Below are 16,960 nucleotides of genomic sequence, written 5' to 3'. Positions count from 1 at the left end.
AGATGTGGAACCAGAGGCAGGAAAACACACACACACACACACACACTCAAAGAAATATAACAACATGCAAAGAGAGTTTGTAGGAGGTAGAGGGAATGAGCAAATATTCACAAAGAAAGTAAGTTAGAAGAAGTTGAATAAGCATCTGTATGCATGTGCATGAGTGTGTTTATGTGTGTGAGCTGTTAATGCTGCCATCCCTCTTGCCTGAGTTTAGTACTCTTTTCCCAAAATAACTGCAACACACAGATAGAGCCACACATCTGGACAGACTGGCCTCTGCTGCAGACTAAGTTAGTGTATGTGTGTGAGAGGGACAGAGAGAGAGAGGGAGAGAGAGAGAGAGAGCAACCCAATCAGATATATTTCTGGCTATGGGACTGCCAGACCTTAATCTCATTCATAATTTATACATCGCGGAGGGAGGTCTAGCTGTGTGTGAGACTATCCGTCTGTCTGTCTACACACACAGTTTAACTAAACTCTATTAAAAAGTATAAACAAATCTGAAATACTTTTTTTTTTCCCTCCTCACTTTCATCACCGTTTTCCCCCTCATTTTTGAATGGCCAATTCCCTGAGCGCTGCACTGCTTGGCACAGCTAACCATGTTTATTTTTCCATTACAAAATTGGTCTTAAATTTAACGTGCAAGCATTTATAAGAGGCAAGTTGTCAGGGATGAAAAAAGTTTGGAGGTCACTGGCTTTCAGAAGCAAATTAGATAAACCAGTTAGAATTGAATAGAAATACTCACTAACCAGTTAGCTTTCTGTGTGAATGGAGACTTAGGTAGCATAAGCATTAGCCTGCATAAAAAGGAAACCCATCTTGACTGTTAAAAAAGTTGACCCTTGGATTGCCTCCTGACAGTACATCTCACATTGACTTATGACTTTGCAGCACAACAATCTGTAAACACAATATACTTAACATCACCTTACCTTGAAGTTAATATAGCTAAGTTCAAAGAAATATCTTGATCTGTAGCTAGATGCTCCTCTATGTTCGCCAGCTAGCAATGACTTGTTTGTTGATGAGTCACATGAATCACCTGTGTGATCATTCCCAATAAAACCCAAACTGAGTTGAGGCTGATTTTGTTTTTGATGTTTTTGCCTGTCTGCATTTATGTTGAAATATTTTATATATTTTATGTTTTATCACTTAAGCACTAAATTGCATTTGAATGAAATTATGATCTGCAAATAAACATGAAATTAAACATACTCTCAGAAAATATGCAGGAGACCTAGTGGGCTTTGATTAAAGCTATTAATCAATTAATTAATAAAGCTGTAAAATATTCAAAAATAGTGAAACATGGTCATTGCAACTTCCAAGAGTGCAAAGGAACATCTTCAAATTGCTTGTTTTGTTAAAAAAAAAAAAAAAAAAGCTCACATGCGAGACCAACAAATGTTTCATGTCTTTGGTTGATAAATGAATAATCAATTAACAATAAATGCAACAACAGGAATATAAATAAATTTGATGTTCTTGCCGGATTGCTACCCTGTAAGCATCTTGTTTGTGTAATAAATAGCAACAGAGAATGGGCCATCTGCCACTGTGGCTCTACACGACCACAAATACTACCTCAGCTTTCTGCTGAATCAGCGGATAACCCAGAGAGAGAGTACAGTATACAGATGGAAAGGCAGACAGATGGATGGAAAGATAGGATGTGACTGACTGACTGAATCGTGACAGCACTGTCTCATTTGACCAATTATAATATTAACTATTAATGCGCCAGCAAGGCATGTCTGCTTCATGCCTCACTGCACCTTCTCTGCCTGTTCCATGGGTGCGGCTCTGACAGGGGACGCTAAAATCACTCCTCAAACTGCCCGCTTACAGCTGATTAAAACTCTCAGCTCGTAGGTGAGCTGCAATATATCACGCTGGTTGTCACTCAGAACAGCCAACCACTCAGCATCCCCTGATCTGCAACGTCTACTGGGTTTTTAAGACTTTTTATTTGGAAGCGAAGACGCACAGGCTGTGTTATCGCCATAATAATTACATACTGTACACACTCTGCACAGGGACACAAGCAAACTGCACATTATGCAGCAAACAAGCTTTATAATCTATAATATAAATAGCCTGTATGAGCGTCATTATAACGGGATACATGCCATGCACCAAATCTGCAATAAGATGTTATGGTTGCACAAGCCTGTGAAAAAGACAGATTTTAGCAGGACACACTGTAAAAAAAAAAAAAAAAAGCCATTGAATTTTTGATTTTTTTGTTGTTGTTGTTTAGCAGCCTTATGAATTCATCCACCAACAATGGCTTCAATAGAAAACAATACAGTACACCCACAAAGCTCTGAATGCTACAGAACATCTCCCACTCTCCTGTTCTTATCACCTTCACTACTTCTCTTCTCACCAATTTATTTAGCCCACATGTGAATGGAGCAATCAGGTGCATCAAAAATGATCACTACTTTAAGATTTTCCATTTTTAATCATCTCAAAGAAATTCCATATTAACCAGTGAACTCAGCTTGTTTGATGGTTTCTACAACTTTCAGACAGCACTGGTAGCTTAATACTGCTGTTTCAGTTTGGCTAACGTTAAAGCAGTGTTTAGGTTAGCGGCTTTGTCCTGCTTGTTATTAGAATTGGGGCAGATTTAACAGAAATGAGTTTCTCAAATTCATCATTAGTCCTCATCATTAGGCCTTTTCTCTTGAAAAGTTTGACAAATTGTTTGAGAATACTTTTCAAAAAGCATAAATCTCACCTTTGTTAAGTATTATTCATTTGGTTTTTCACATAGTTCGACACACTTCTGCTGTTGAACGTGGTAAATTTTGGGACTACAAGTTTTTCTATGACTGTTAACATTTTTCATTGTCTAGTCCATCCAGGATTTTGCAGTTTTTTTGTGATTATTGCACCCAGGAATGCTTGATTTTGCAGCAGCTTTTCTCAAAAATTAAGATGCAATTTGTGATGTTTTATGTGCTCTTATTGCAGTAAAATTGCATGAATGTGATTTAAAAAAACTACCAATGAAGAGTCATATGTAATCACTTCCTTCGATAAAAAGCATGCTGCATATCACAGAAACAACTATATTACAGTGCTAATGTTTAATGTATTTTCTGAACATGAGAACCATGGACTCAAAGTTATATAAAAGAGAAAATACTGTAATTGAATCCATTTATAAGCCTTTATTTAATAAACTCCAACCTCAACATCAGCACCAAATAAAATCAGTCAATAATTCTGTTAAAATAAATCCACTAACATAAAAATATAGTTTCTGTTCCAAAGTGCCCATTTTTATGGGGTGGCTGTGGCTCAGGAGGTAGAGCGGGGCATCCACCAATCAGACGGTTGGTGGTTTGATCCTCCAGTCTGCATGTTGAAGTGTTCTTGGGCAAGATACTGAACCCCAAATTGTGTGTGAGTGTGTGTGAATGGGTGGGTGAGCATTGGAAACATTGTAAGGTCCTATATGGCTCCCAATGAGCAGGTTGGCATCTTACATGGCAGCCTCTGCCATCAGTGTGTGAATGCATGAATGTTGGCATGTGTTGTAAAGCATTTTGAGTGGTTGATAGACTAGAAAAGCGTTATATAAATACAGTCCATTTAGCATTTGTGTTTGAGGTAGATTATGTCCATCTTTGCTCAACATGTATTCTTCTGACTAATTGAATGCAAACCTCATTTGGGAATATTGGGAATTGTTTGCATGGTCTACGGCGGTAATTTCTCTTGGCAGGAGGGATTTGACATATCCTCGTGAATGTACGCCTGAATCCTTGCTGAATGCACACTGCAATGACAAAAGTTACCATGGCACAAAATGCGACAACTCATCCAAATCATAAGCGGTCTGTTGATTTGGCCATTTCATTCAAAAAAGGTGTGGTAATTTAACAAAATCACAAGCTCTTACAAATATTGTGGAGATTTGTTGAATGTGCGTTACTTACTGTGATTGCAAAATCGCAATTTCCTGGAGAAACTGAATGTCATTTCGCACTCATCATCTTTTAACATAACATTCTGTGATAGTGACCCATGATTGTGTCCATACAGTATTTCTTGGTCATTAGACAATTATTTCCAGTCCATTTCTATGCTGAAGATATTATTTCCAGTCTTAATGTGTACTTCCATGTAACACGAGTCAGCAGAAAATTGTAGGCTAAACTGAATTTACTGGAAATTATAATGGTAGAGCGGGCGGGAAAAACTCGCTAGCCCAGCAACATTAAGGCTACAAACAACCCATGATGCAACTCTCTTAAAGCAACAGGCTCACTCAAACATAATTTTCAGAAAGAAAGTGGTATGTTTGGGGTGGTACAGCTATAAAATTTCATTACAACATGGCTCTTGGCATGTGCTGAACATGACAGATTGTTTGTAAAATATAGGATTATTGTTTGCCTTTTCCTGTATATAACAATGGAAACACTATTTGCCTGCAAATGCAGCAGAAGGGTCAGACTGATCTGACAAGTCTGCTGACAAGGTGCATTTCTAGTACTTAAGGGGAAAAAAAACATCAAAGACTTGACAGCATCTGAGCTGAGCAACATTTTTCTATCCAAAAAGCAATCTTAACACTCCTTAACACACTGTCAGTGTCTATTTGTCTTGCTGTGATTTTATGACTATAGCAGTCATGGATATAATGCAGGTTTTCAGTCTTTTTTAGGTTGATTTTCATACTGTGCTGATGAAATTACCAGAAACCAAGGGGCTTTTCATTTTGTTATCTTTCTATCTTTGCATGGGCATTTTTTTTCTCATGTATGTATTAACAAACGTAGACACACAGACACACAAATCACACACACAGCAAGAAGGGGTCTGCAGCATGGCGGACTATGCTGACACACACACTGAGACTGGACCAAGCCTGCAGCATCCACACTGACTATGCTAAAACATGCCACATTACACACACACACACACACACAGATACACAACCACACATACTGTACTGGCCCATGATGTTAGGAGACAGGAACAGGGACAGGGAGATAGAGGAAGATGAGGAAGAAGGAGTACAGGACTGATTTTGTAAAATTACAAGTAGAAGACACAGAAAAGAGACAGTAACAGAAAGCAGAAAATAGGGCGAGAGAGTAAAGCCATGAAGGGTTGATGTGTGGTGAGGTGAGAGGTTTGCAGAAGGCGATGGTGAGTGAAGAAAAGCAAGACAGAGAGAGGAGAGGAGAGGAGAGGAGAGGAGAGGGAGGAGTGTACATGGTGTACCGCGTGTCTCCTCTCCAGTCATGACTGAGCAGCAGCCTCACCATGACGGAGCTCCCGTTCCCATGACAACCCCTGTCAGATGGAGGGGAGAGCGATGGAGGGATATGGGCAAAGAGAGGAGAGATGGAGAGAGAGATAGACAAAAAAATAAAGACAATCTACTCACATCGCCGTTGCGGTGCCGTTCCTCTGCAAAGGTGTGTCTGACATGGCTGCAACACGCGTCTCCTCTGCTCTCCTCTCCTTCCCTTCCTCCTCCTCGTCCTTCTCTCCTTCTCCTGTCCTCCCGTGTCCTTTTGACAAGAGTTGTGTCCTCCTCTTCTTCTCTCTCTCTCTTCCTTCTCTCCTCCTCCGGCCCCCCCTCCTCCTCCTCCTCCTTATCTTCTCCTCCTCTTCCTCCTTCTTTCCTCCTGTCTTTTCGGTGTGTGTTTGTCACACCAGAATGTGTCAGAGCAGCTGCTGCCGCCGCCACTCCTGCATCGCCCGGCTCTGCCAGCAGGAGGGGATGGGTGTTAGCATGTTTGTGTGTGTATGTGTGTATGTGTGTGTGTGTGTGTGTGTGAGAGAGAGAGAGAGAGAGAGAGAGAGAGAGAGAGAGAGAGAGAGAGAGAGAGAGAGAGAGAGAGGGGTCACCTGTATTTGTGCGTATAAATGTATTGGTGATGATGTCAATGAGAAAGAGAGAAATGAGGGATTTAAAGATGCTGTAACTAGGAGCGAGTGATAGATAGGAGATGAGAGAGAGAAGGAGGGTGAGCTAGGTGAGATGAGAGAGCGGGATAGAGAAGACAGGATGGCAGCAGATAGATAGTGAGAAATAGAGCCTTAGGGGAGTTACATTATAGTGAAAGGAGTGGCCAATCTGCCTCACTCAGGCTGCTACCCTGAGAGCAACCTTTCCCCTTGGAGACTGAGTAGGGATTCATTTAAAGGGGCAGATAGGATACTCAAAAATCTCTCAATTGCCTCTCAAAAGAGTTTACAGAAAATAGACGGATGGTTGGATGGGTGGATAAGACTGAATGATACTTGAGCGGGATTTGTCAACTACAAAAGAAGCCTGACACTCAGCACGTTGACAACTTGAGGCGACAAAAGCCAAATAAAACTCCTTACAATCCTGATGTGATGACTGATTTTCAAACTTGTGGAGCGCAAGAAAAAGAATTAGAGCATGTCACCACGGACACACGTTATCTCACAGTGGGCTGCGGAGGATTCAAATCCACAACAGTCGGGAGCTGTCATGTTAATATCGAGCATGCCTGATTTTCACAGCTGGAGTCCATTCAAATCTGAACATAATCTTTGAAGAGTGTTTAGAACCCCCCCCCCTCCTCAAGTGCGAAACAACTGATGATTACATTTAAGTTTAGCAGATTGCGGTTGATTCCTTGTAGATTTTTGTCATCTTAGACACGATCACAATCAGATCTGTTCAGTACAGTCACAAAAATTCTTTAATATGACAGGTCTGCAGTCCGTTAAGAAAGATAATGTGTGCTGAATGTCCATGACAACTCAGAATGGACTTGTTTTGAACAACCAACAACAACCAATTTTGAAAATTGGTGACCATTAACTAAATTTATATAGAAGTAAGCAGTCTGTAAAATCATGACAGAACGAGGCAAACACAGACAAATTCCACAGACAAAGAGGAACATCAGTTGCAGGTTGAATCTAAGCAACACTAATATTATAGATATACATGTATACTGTACAGTAGAGAGTGGGTTGATCGGCATGCCACCTCATTTTTCTTCTGAAAACATAACCATGCTAGACAAGACAAGTTGCTGCTCAGTAAGTACAGTTTAGTCTATGACACTTGTAGCAGATATTCTGTCAAACAAGAAGCTTAGCAGCCTTTTTATTGGGTCTTTAACCTGCTGGATGAGTACTTAGCAGTGACTTTCCGCATTCTCCTATTTCTCCCTCCCATCTTATCTTTCGTGCTACTATTAGTCAACCGTCTATTTTACTGACATGCTTTGATTCTTCCTTCTATGTTACTCCGGGTGGCTTCTTTCCTTTATTTCTGCTTTCTTCAATATTTATTTACTTTCTTCTTTCTTTCCCTCCCTACACATTAGAGCATGTTTCTCCTTCTCTCTCTCATCTCCATCTATCTGTAGTCTACTTACAGACTACGGTGGATGAACTCTAATGTGAAAACCCTAAGAATGAATCTCAAATCTAAACTGTATAAAGAGATGCCAGACAACACGTCAGCATACTTTTAGCTTAGTCTGCGCTGGGCAACTGCAACCTGGTCACTAAATACATAGAAGAGGTGCAACAGTAAGTGTGTTCATACATTCATTGTTTATAGATTAATCAGGCATTTTTATTCAAGCAAATAAATTCAAGCAGTTAGATTGAAAATAATGGGTTTTCCATGGTATAAGAAATAAGGTAAACCTAGTTTGTAAGAAAGGAAGGATTTATTAATGTGAATGCTCCATATTGCCAGCAAATATAGCAGACTTCATATCATGTCCAGGCTCAAAGGACAATGTGAAAGTCACATCACTTAAAGTGCCAAGATGTTTCACATTCCTGACACATTTAGATACAACTTCTTCTGAGTGTATCTGCCTTCTCTCTGCTCCCTCTTCTCTCTCTTTGCCTTCCTGGCAATTCCTGTTGACTCCATGGTTATCATATTGCATGGTATGCCAGTTATTTCAAGGCTGCTCTTCAGGTTTAGGTAGTGACCTTAAATGGGCATCACACATGCAGCCTCTGCCCTCCGCTCTCTCTTTCTCTCTCTCTCTCTCTCAACCCAGCAGGTTGTGTGTAATAAGAGTTGTTAGTGAATTACGTGTCTTCCATCAATCATACTTTTGAGTGTATGCAACTTGTTATATAATATGTTTTTATATTCAGATTACAATAACTGATCATGTGCAGCTGAATTCATGCATCATCGTTGCAGATCAGTGAGCTGAAATGAATTCTTGATCACATGTAGAGCACTGCGCACTACGATGATGCCATCCACATAACTGATTATTCAGTTTACACTTTATCTACTTCTACTTTTGAACTTTCAAAACAACTTAAATAACTTGTTATATCTACAAATAGATTAAAATTGACTAATATTAGAAGTGAAGTAACTTAATAATGTTCATCAGACCTGGAGTCAGTATTGTATCTTAGTGGATCACATGAAAAGTATGTCATACCTTAGAAAATGCGTGTAATCCAGTGTGATGAGAGTGATAGTGACAGTGATAGTGATAGTGGTTAATGTCCTTTTAAAAGTATGGACAATACTGCCATCTTTTGGATTTATAAAGCCATTTGTCTGACTGGTGTCTCCTAGTGGTAGTATCAAATAGATACAGGATAGACGGCAAGAACCCTGCTATATGCCTATAGGGTCATTGATATTAAATTATTAAAAATATCAGATGTGATTCTTCAAGATCCCTCCACACATGTTTTAAGATATATATAAATATACTCTGCTTGGAAGAACAGTTTGTGTCTGATATGGTTTTTCCACAAAAAAAGTCCACAAAAAAAACTGTCCTCATTTCAGACTCTGCTGGGATTCTCTGATGTTTTACATGTGAAATAATGCAGCTCATATTTTATTGGTCAATACATTGTCTGCAGAAGCAGTGCATTATAAATAAAATAAAAAAAAAAAACAGAATAATACAGTGACTGTCACCATAGTTGCACAGTCAGAGGACACCCAGTAGAGGGCGCTGTCTGTCAGAGTTTCAAGTAACATTTTCCAGTGATAGCTTTAGTACTTTTTAAGGCTTTTAGAAGATCACTGCAACTTTCAGCCACAACCTACAGTATTTTAAGATTAAGATTAAGATTATACCCTCACTCATCCTATAAATATGTATGTGGCTAAAGTGATACAGTATAGGACAGGGTATGATAGTGGAGTGAACTGAGAGTGAAGAAGGAAAGGAATAGGACACAATCCAGTGTTTTTCAGTTAATTAAATCTTTTTGCAACCTAAGAAATCAAACTGAATTATAGAATATTTAAGTGACTGAAAACTGTATAAACTCTTTTAAAACATTTTAATGAGAAATATACACTTGAAAGGACTTGATCTCCCTGCAGTGATTCTCACGACTCTTCAGTTTTGGCTTGAAAACAGATGACACACAGTGATTAGTCAACTATTCATTCCATATCTTGCAAGGTTCTGCATCATATGTGAGGCTCCTTTATCCTTGTTTCATTAGTTTCAGCAGACATACAAATTTTCAAGCTGCCTGTCTCTTTACAGCTATACTGTCAGGTCTGTTTCCTGCACATTCAGATAGACTGGCAGATAGACACACTGACAGGCACACGCGTTTAGATAAAACAGACGGCGGGTGATGCTTTCTGCTGCAGTAGGTTTCGGTTGTTGATCCAGAAAGTCTGTCAGTTTAGATAAGCCAGCGATACCACAGGAACCACAACTGGGATTTACTCTGACCCACTTCAGAAGTTCTTCCACACAGTTTTACTACATTTCTGACACCTTACATCAGTGAGTAGGGGACAAAAACAGCTTTAAATAAGTCAAAAAGGTGTTGATTAATTTTCATTTTTCAAATTTTTCACACAGCTACACTGCAGTTTTTAGATGATATCAATTATTCAGGTCATTCAGTTCAAAAATGTAGAAATCTCACCTTGCCTGATATTACTGTCCTTTATGACTGCTGCTCAGCCTTTCTATCAAAGTCAGTATGGTGCAATAAATGTTACTTTTTGTTCCTTTGAAGGTGCAGTTAAACAGACCAATACTTCTATGTAATTTATATGGTTCTAAATGTGTGTACAGTGTGAAAAGAAAGTAGTGTAACATATTACAGATTCATTAGCAGCTTTGGGGGGGGTTTGTATATTCAGCATAGCCATCTGCTGGAGCCAGATTTGACTGTCACTGTGCAAGTCAGATTATACTAATTGTAAGTCTACTACTGTAACAAATTCACATGTACTCTTATGAAGTTTTAGCACTAAATACCTTCACAGTAATGTATAACCAATGTTAAAGTTGCACAAAATGTAACATAACACCTTACAAATGCAAAACTGTGAATTAAAAAAAAGACACTACTACTGATGCCAGTGAGGGATTTTGTCCTGAACAACACCATTTAGCACAACACATACTCAACTTTGATACAGCCAACAAGGAGTACAGCTCCTGACCCACTTCAGTTGAGCAAATACAGAACATATATTTGCTTCAACAGTGGTGATAAACAATTCATTAACATCCTGGGCAGGATTAGGGGGAAGATGAAGGATGATGACATCCTTCTTGTCAGTGTCAAGTCATTAAAACAAATGAAAAATTAAACAGAGCTCCATTCTCTCATCTGCAGTGCAGCTGGAGCTACAGACGCAGCTAAATCTTACTGCTATTCTAATCTCTGCTTTTTAAGCCTAGTCTGCCATCAAACATGTAAAATAAATGGACAGTGACAAACAGCACTGGATTAAATTACAGTGTGTGACAGGAAGGTGGCAGAAGGTTGTCAGAGTTTATAGTATAGTTGTTCGACTTACTGTCAGATTTTCATAAGCTAAGCAGAATGCTCATGTTTCCAGTTTGATGCATTTCAGACGCTATCCAAATCATTTTGAAAAGGGTTAATTAAGCTGCAATTTTGACACGAAAATGAACTCTATCATCTTCTATCTCTATCAAACTGAAAGTCACAGAAACTAGTTGAGTGAAAACTGAGTTGTATGTATCGATTCTACACATCTGTAACTAAGAAGTCCACCTTCTTTGGCAGTTGTCCAAACACTCATCAGATGCAATTTAGGACATGCAGAGTATAACAAAAAATGTAGTGATTATGTACTCCAACATAAAACCTATATTATGGAGAGTTTTGGTAAGAGAAATGAGCAATATCTGCAATTCAGTCAAGACACTCAAGTCAAGGTTTTAACCATCTATCGCAGTGATATGTGTTTTAGTTTGGCAGTGTGGCTCCGCTAATGTGATGTTCTGGAGCAAATATGAGCAAGCTTGACACAGACTGTGTCCCTGAGCTCACAACCCCCCCCCCCCCCCTAGCAGAGCCTGAGATACACAACATTTACAGGCTCCATTTTTTATACATATTATGGGATTTGTTTTGTATGTTAAAGATAATGGTAAAGATTTACATATTTGTCTTTAGTTTTTATTTGACCCTTTGTTCAAACTGAAATACTTCCATTTAGAAAAAAGTGAAGCTGAAGGTTCTGTGTCATATCCCTTCTTCGTGAAAAATATCAGATACAAATGACTTATGCCTACAAATGCGACAACCTTGCTTGTTTGTTACAGTCAATAGGTATTTGCTTATGAACAGCTTACTTATTTATAATCTGTACACTAAGTGTTTGACATCATGTTTGGGTGAATTCATAACTGGGCTGTCATTGGTCTCACAGTGTAAAATCATAACAGCTGTTTAGAAAAAAAAATCATAAAATGTCTCTAAAATTATCCAACAAAATCTGTTTCTAAATAAGTTTTGAGACCAGAAGTACGCTACACAGTTATAGAATAAGACTTTATTGTATATCTACAATGCCTAGTTTAAATGATTGTTCTCATGGTTCAAGAGTTTAAAGAGGTGGCGAGTTAAATCATCATTTAAACCGTCCTCCATAGTTCACTGCTTCAGCTTCCAGCTCAACTAATTCTTGCTGATGTTTTTCAGGCTCAAGGCTCCCGGCGAATACTGAACTTGTGAGCTCTGGACTGGCTATGCGAGGCCGAGGTGTCCAGCTGCGTTCAACATTTTCCCATCTATTAGCAGTGTGAATAAAACATCAGAAAGGGCAGTGTAAATTTTTCATTGCAGACCACTGACTGGCCGGCCAGCTTCAGTAGACGCACACAAAGACCACGCTAATTGCTCAGTTTAGGAATGTGTATATGTGTGTGTGAGAGATATTATAGAGCTTTCTGCCAAGGGAGGAACAGTTGGGAAAACCCTGTTAACTGGGAAATCCCAAGCACTGGTTTGGAGGAGGAGGGGGAGGCGTGTGGGGATAATTTTATGGAGAACCCTGTGCTCAAAGGGTGGAGGGTTGCTGCTGTGAGTGCATACAGTGTGTAGCAGTGTGTGTCAATGCATTGTGTGTATGTGCCGTGAGGAGTAAATGTTTGTTTTGTGTGTTTAATGTATTTGTAATTGTGATTTCTGCAGGTCTGTTTGGGTAAATATGTGTGTCCTGGTATGTGTGCGCGTGTGTGTGTATGTTCATGTGTGTGCGCAGCTGTGGCGCGCAAAAGAAGGCCAGGGCCCCCGGGACAAACGTGGCCGCTTACCCACTCGGTTGCCATGGTGACGAGGAGATGGGAAAGGCTCTGTCGGAATTGCCATTAAAATGGAGAGCAGCACACCACTGCATGCCTGCACACACACATGGACACAATGCATCCACATGAAGACAAAGCACGCATATAATGTCACACACACAATCATTAGCATGCGCACACTCACAGTGTTATATGGTTCCTCTGCATCAGTAGCGTTGTTGTGGTGTTTATCAATTGAGAGATGTGATTGGTTTGTTAAAATGTGCACCCCAGCCACAACTACAACATCAATAACACAATTAATGGCTTGTAATTCCCCCTGGGAATGTGTGTGTGTGTGTGTGTGTTTAATAATAAGATGATAGTAAAATAGTGCTGTGAAAGTGAAAATACCTGGACCCAGCAGGATACTTAAAGAGAGAAAAAGCTTGTGAATGCAATCTTTTATGTGTGTGTGTGTGTTGTTGTGTGTTATTTTACATATCTTTGTGGGGTCCTCGAAAATGAGCACTTTTTTGGAAAGTGATGATATTTTAGTTTTTTCACTTTGAGCAGTTTGAGGGTTAAGACTTGGTTTTACAGTAGGGTTTAGGATTTTGGTTTAGGTTAAAGGGGACATGTTATGCTTTTTGTGATTTTTCTGTTATTTATATACTGTTATGATGTCACATATCTATGTTAAACATAGTCAAAGGTCTGAAATACGAGGTGAGGGTATGTAAAAATGCTCCCTGAAAGTCAAAATCCAAGATTCAGCCTGCCCTGAATGCTTCGCTTGCAATGTTAACTCTACCTCCTCCTCGTGATGATGTCAGATTGTTCCCGCATGCCCACAAACGGCCGTCTGTTCAGTAGCCTTTGTTGCCAAAGTTGTAGGTTGTTCCATGGGCTGTTCATATTGTCCAGTCACTATTTCAGATGAGAATAGGGCTAGAACATGTACAGATGTATTTGAAAAGTTTCATTCTGAGTAAAGAATGAGGAAAAGGAGTGAAATCCTACTACAACTGTTTGTTTACATAGCCTCCCTGGCCAATCAGAACAGAGCGGGCTCATCAGGAGGGGGGTGAGACAGAGGCTGAACTGATGGGCTGCGTAAAGGACTTGTATAAGATAAATAAGGAGTTTTTTTGAACTGTAAATCATGCAAAGATATTCCAGGTGATTAGACATATAGATGTGATGGTTAAGGTTAGTGTTACAGATTAGGAAATTGATCGTGTCAACAAGGGTCCTCACAAGTACAGAAGTACAAACATTTTGTCCTACGGAGGCTGGTATTGTCTCACCTGAAAGCTTTGCTATGCCCCGCCAGACCCATAAACACTCTCCCCTCCCCTACATACACACTAACTCACACACATAGAACTGAATGTTACAGGCATAAAGCCAGTGACTTTGTCTTCCTGCTCTAAAGGTTCACCAGACTGACACACTCAGTGGATCAGCGGCTCAATCAACCCTGTGACACTGTCTGTAAAAGTCCAAAGGTCAGCCAAGCATCCCACCTCCAACACCCTGACTGTTGTCTCAAGTGACATTCCTCACAGTCTTCAAGAGTAACTAAAATCCCATACTCAAATCTGAGTGAAGCATAATTTTGCAACCAAAGGGTCCTTGGTTTCAGACAGAGGTAGACAAAAGCTGGCTAGCAGGCTGAAATGAATACTGTCACTAGCAGAATTTATTGATTAAGCTGATATTAGCTTCATGAGTTGGTTGAAAACGTTGTCTCAGGTGAACTCTTATGTTTCCTGTTGACTCGTTTTAAAATAGGGACCCTGTAAAAGGGGCTTAAATATGGACCTGATGGTTATATTACTTCATGGCATGCTATTGTGCTAAAAAAAACTGTCAGGCAAAAATTCTGCCTCCTCATCGGATGATCTAGAAGATGTGGAAATAAAGGAACATGTGTTTTTGTATTGCAGTGTAGAACTAGTTAACTCAAGTATTATGTAAAAAAGTATGATCTGACTCTTTCATTCAACCAAAGCCATGTTTAGCTGCTTAACTTACATTCTTGTACAAGCAAGACAGACGTTAGATTTATTATTGTTTGTATTTCACTTTAAAGTTACAAGGGAAAAGGCTTACATTGGATGTTCTTAGTTTTTTTATTCTTTATTTTTTTTAATTTACCTGTATCTCACAAAATAACGTAGTACAAAATGCTCCTCGGGTTTGGAAGTACCACTCAGTTACTGCTGCAGGTAGGTTAGTTAGCCAGATAGACATGCTAATGTTTGCAGCTAACATTAGAGCGGACAAATATATTGTTTAATCCATTCCTTACACTTTTGCTCTTTGTAGTTTTGTAGTTAGTTTTCATGGGAATAACTTCAAAACTTGACAGACCTGCCGTGTACTAAGAGGAGGGATTTAGCAAATCATCAATACTGCTCCTTTGCAATGTGACAAGCCAACTGAGGTGGGTATAACCAAGTGGAAAAAGTCATTTCTCACTTCATCAACTCATCGATTAGAACTCTTAAATATCCTGAAGTTTGAATCAATTTCTGGGAATGGCACCATTGTCATTGTATTCACTGGTGCCCTGCTCCACTTTATGTTTATCTGCTGTACACCAATCCCATAGGAGCAGCACTGGACTGTGCTGTTGGCACTTTGACATTCAGAACTGCAGATAACAGGGCACCTTGGGACCCGGAGTGAATTTTTGCTATACAAATCAATTATAAGAATGAATAGAATAATTGGGCTGCAATGTTTGAAATCTTCATCCAGTGTTTAATCCTGCTGCACATTCAAGGAACTGCAGGCTGAAAACAGTGAGCTAACACGTACTTGGCATTATTTGTCTGTTTATAGCCTCAGCAAGGGTGTTCAGTCCACACACCCGTTGTAAAGAAAGGTTAAACTAAATGTTGTTAGAAACCTAAGGGTAAATGCTTGATTCCCGCCTGACTTTCATGTTTGCTCTTTATGAAAATGTATTCTAGGGAAGTGATTTGCAAGACGGGGGATAGCTGCAGCCTTGATGTATGTGATGATTATTTGTTTGACACAAAGGGAATTTGTGTGGGAGATTGCTACAAATGCATATGTATGAGTATGTATAAGTCTGTTCTTCTCTCTGTCTTTGTGGGTGCTCTTCAGATGGCTGACCAGACTTGTGTCTTACACCTAATAGATTCACGTTGTTGCCAAAGGCTACAGCTGCAGAAATACAGTTTCGTAATACTGCTTCTTTGCTGCCTGCATAATCCTTTTTTTTTTTTTTTCAGTCTCCGGATCCCCCTGCCTTCATATCTAGTTTTTTTCATCTGCTCTCCTTTCTTCTCAGATTTACACTCCTTAATTTAGGCTGCACCTCCCACTCTTTCCCGCGTGTTGTCATTAATTCTCACAGACAAAGAAATTCTCTGTGTACCGTCTCCCATTACTTCCAAAGTCTTTTCAGTATGATTATTTATATTTCAGTCTAAATGGGATTTTATGAAAATGGTCTTATTTGTGCTTATTTAATGTCAGAAGGGTTTGATGTCATACAGTGGTTTCTATAGTATACTGACTTTCATGTCTCACCCTAAGCTCATTCAAACAGATTTCTTCAAAACTGTGCTACTCTGCATCATCAGGGTGACAACACTAGGAATTTTTTATGCCTAATAACTTTTTCATCATTGACAAGCCTCTTACATCACAGCCATTGCATGCTGTTAATGTGTTTCCACATGTTCATACATGTGCTCAACCATGTAACATTATTTTATGCAGAGGTTTTAAAATCAGGGATCTTGTAATTGTTTTGTCACAAAATAAACATAACATTATCATTTAGCAATGTGTTTCTGCCTTGTTGTGACTTGTTCATCTACTGTACTTAAATTCCTTAATTCCTTTCTGTCTCCTCTGTTGGACAGAAAGTAATCATTGGACTATTTCCTGTAAAGTGAGGTTTATAATCATTTCTAAAACCAATTACAAGTATAGGAAGCTGTCTTTGGTTGCTTTGAGGAAAATGGTGGCAAACAACAAGGCCTTGGAGGAGACTATAATTATAATCCAGTGCACCATCCTTCTGTTGTACGACTCATCTTCAAAGGATTACAAAAACAAAGAGATTTCAGAAAGCTTGGCTGAACAAAAGTTTGGCTGCAGGTTTGACAGTTTTGGTTTTTTTTTTTAAATTGCATTGAGGCTTTATATTAAAAAAAAAAGTATTTTCATGTTTTAAAATGGATCACTTTCACACTGTGTGAGCAACAATCACTAAAATGAAGCATAATGATGTCACAGTGCTAACATGCACACTGCCAGAAGTTGACAGACTAATCCTAATTTATGAATCAGACTGTGAACATGTTAAAGTCCGTTCGTAAAGTTCTGTTAGAAAATAATTGCTTAAAACATGTGAAAAGACT

General features: G+C 39.2%; 1 protein-coding gene across 14 annotated transcripts in view; it reads right to left on the bottom strand.

Moving 5' to 3' along the window:
• Positions 1 to 16,960, bottom strand: part of LOC121885897 (A-kinase anchor protein 2) — a 106,932-nt gene that overhangs the window by 81,281 nt on the left and 8,691 nt on the right. For 7 of the 14 annotated variants that reach the window (XM_042395708.1, XM_042395712.1, XM_042395711.1 and 4 more), the window contains 2 exons: positions 12,582 to 12,666; positions 5,429 to 5,751 (listed from right to left, as the gene is read on the bottom strand). The exons of 2 other annotated variants lie outside the window; for them this stretch is intronic. In XM_042395708.1, coding sequence (XP_042251642.1) covers positions 5,429 to 5,751; positions 12,582 to 12,666 — 408 coding nt within the window. Of the gene's footprint in view, positions 1 to 944; positions 1,079 to 5,428; positions 5,752 to 12,581; positions 12,667 to 16,960 lie in introns of those variants that run through there. 5 more of the 14 variants (XM_042395710.1, XM_042395723.1, XM_042395721.1 and 2 more) reach the window with 3 other exon arrangements.

This window comes from Thunnus maccoyii, chromosome 19, assembly GCF_910596095.1.
Source record: "Thunnus maccoyii chromosome 19, fThuMac1.1, whole genome shotgun sequence".
NCBI lineage: Eukaryota > Metazoa > Chordata > Actinopteri > Scombriformes > Scombridae > Thunnus > Thunnus maccoyii.
The sequence above is the reverse complement of the archived record's forward strand: the minus strand, read 5'-3'. Positions and strand labels throughout refer to the sequence as shown.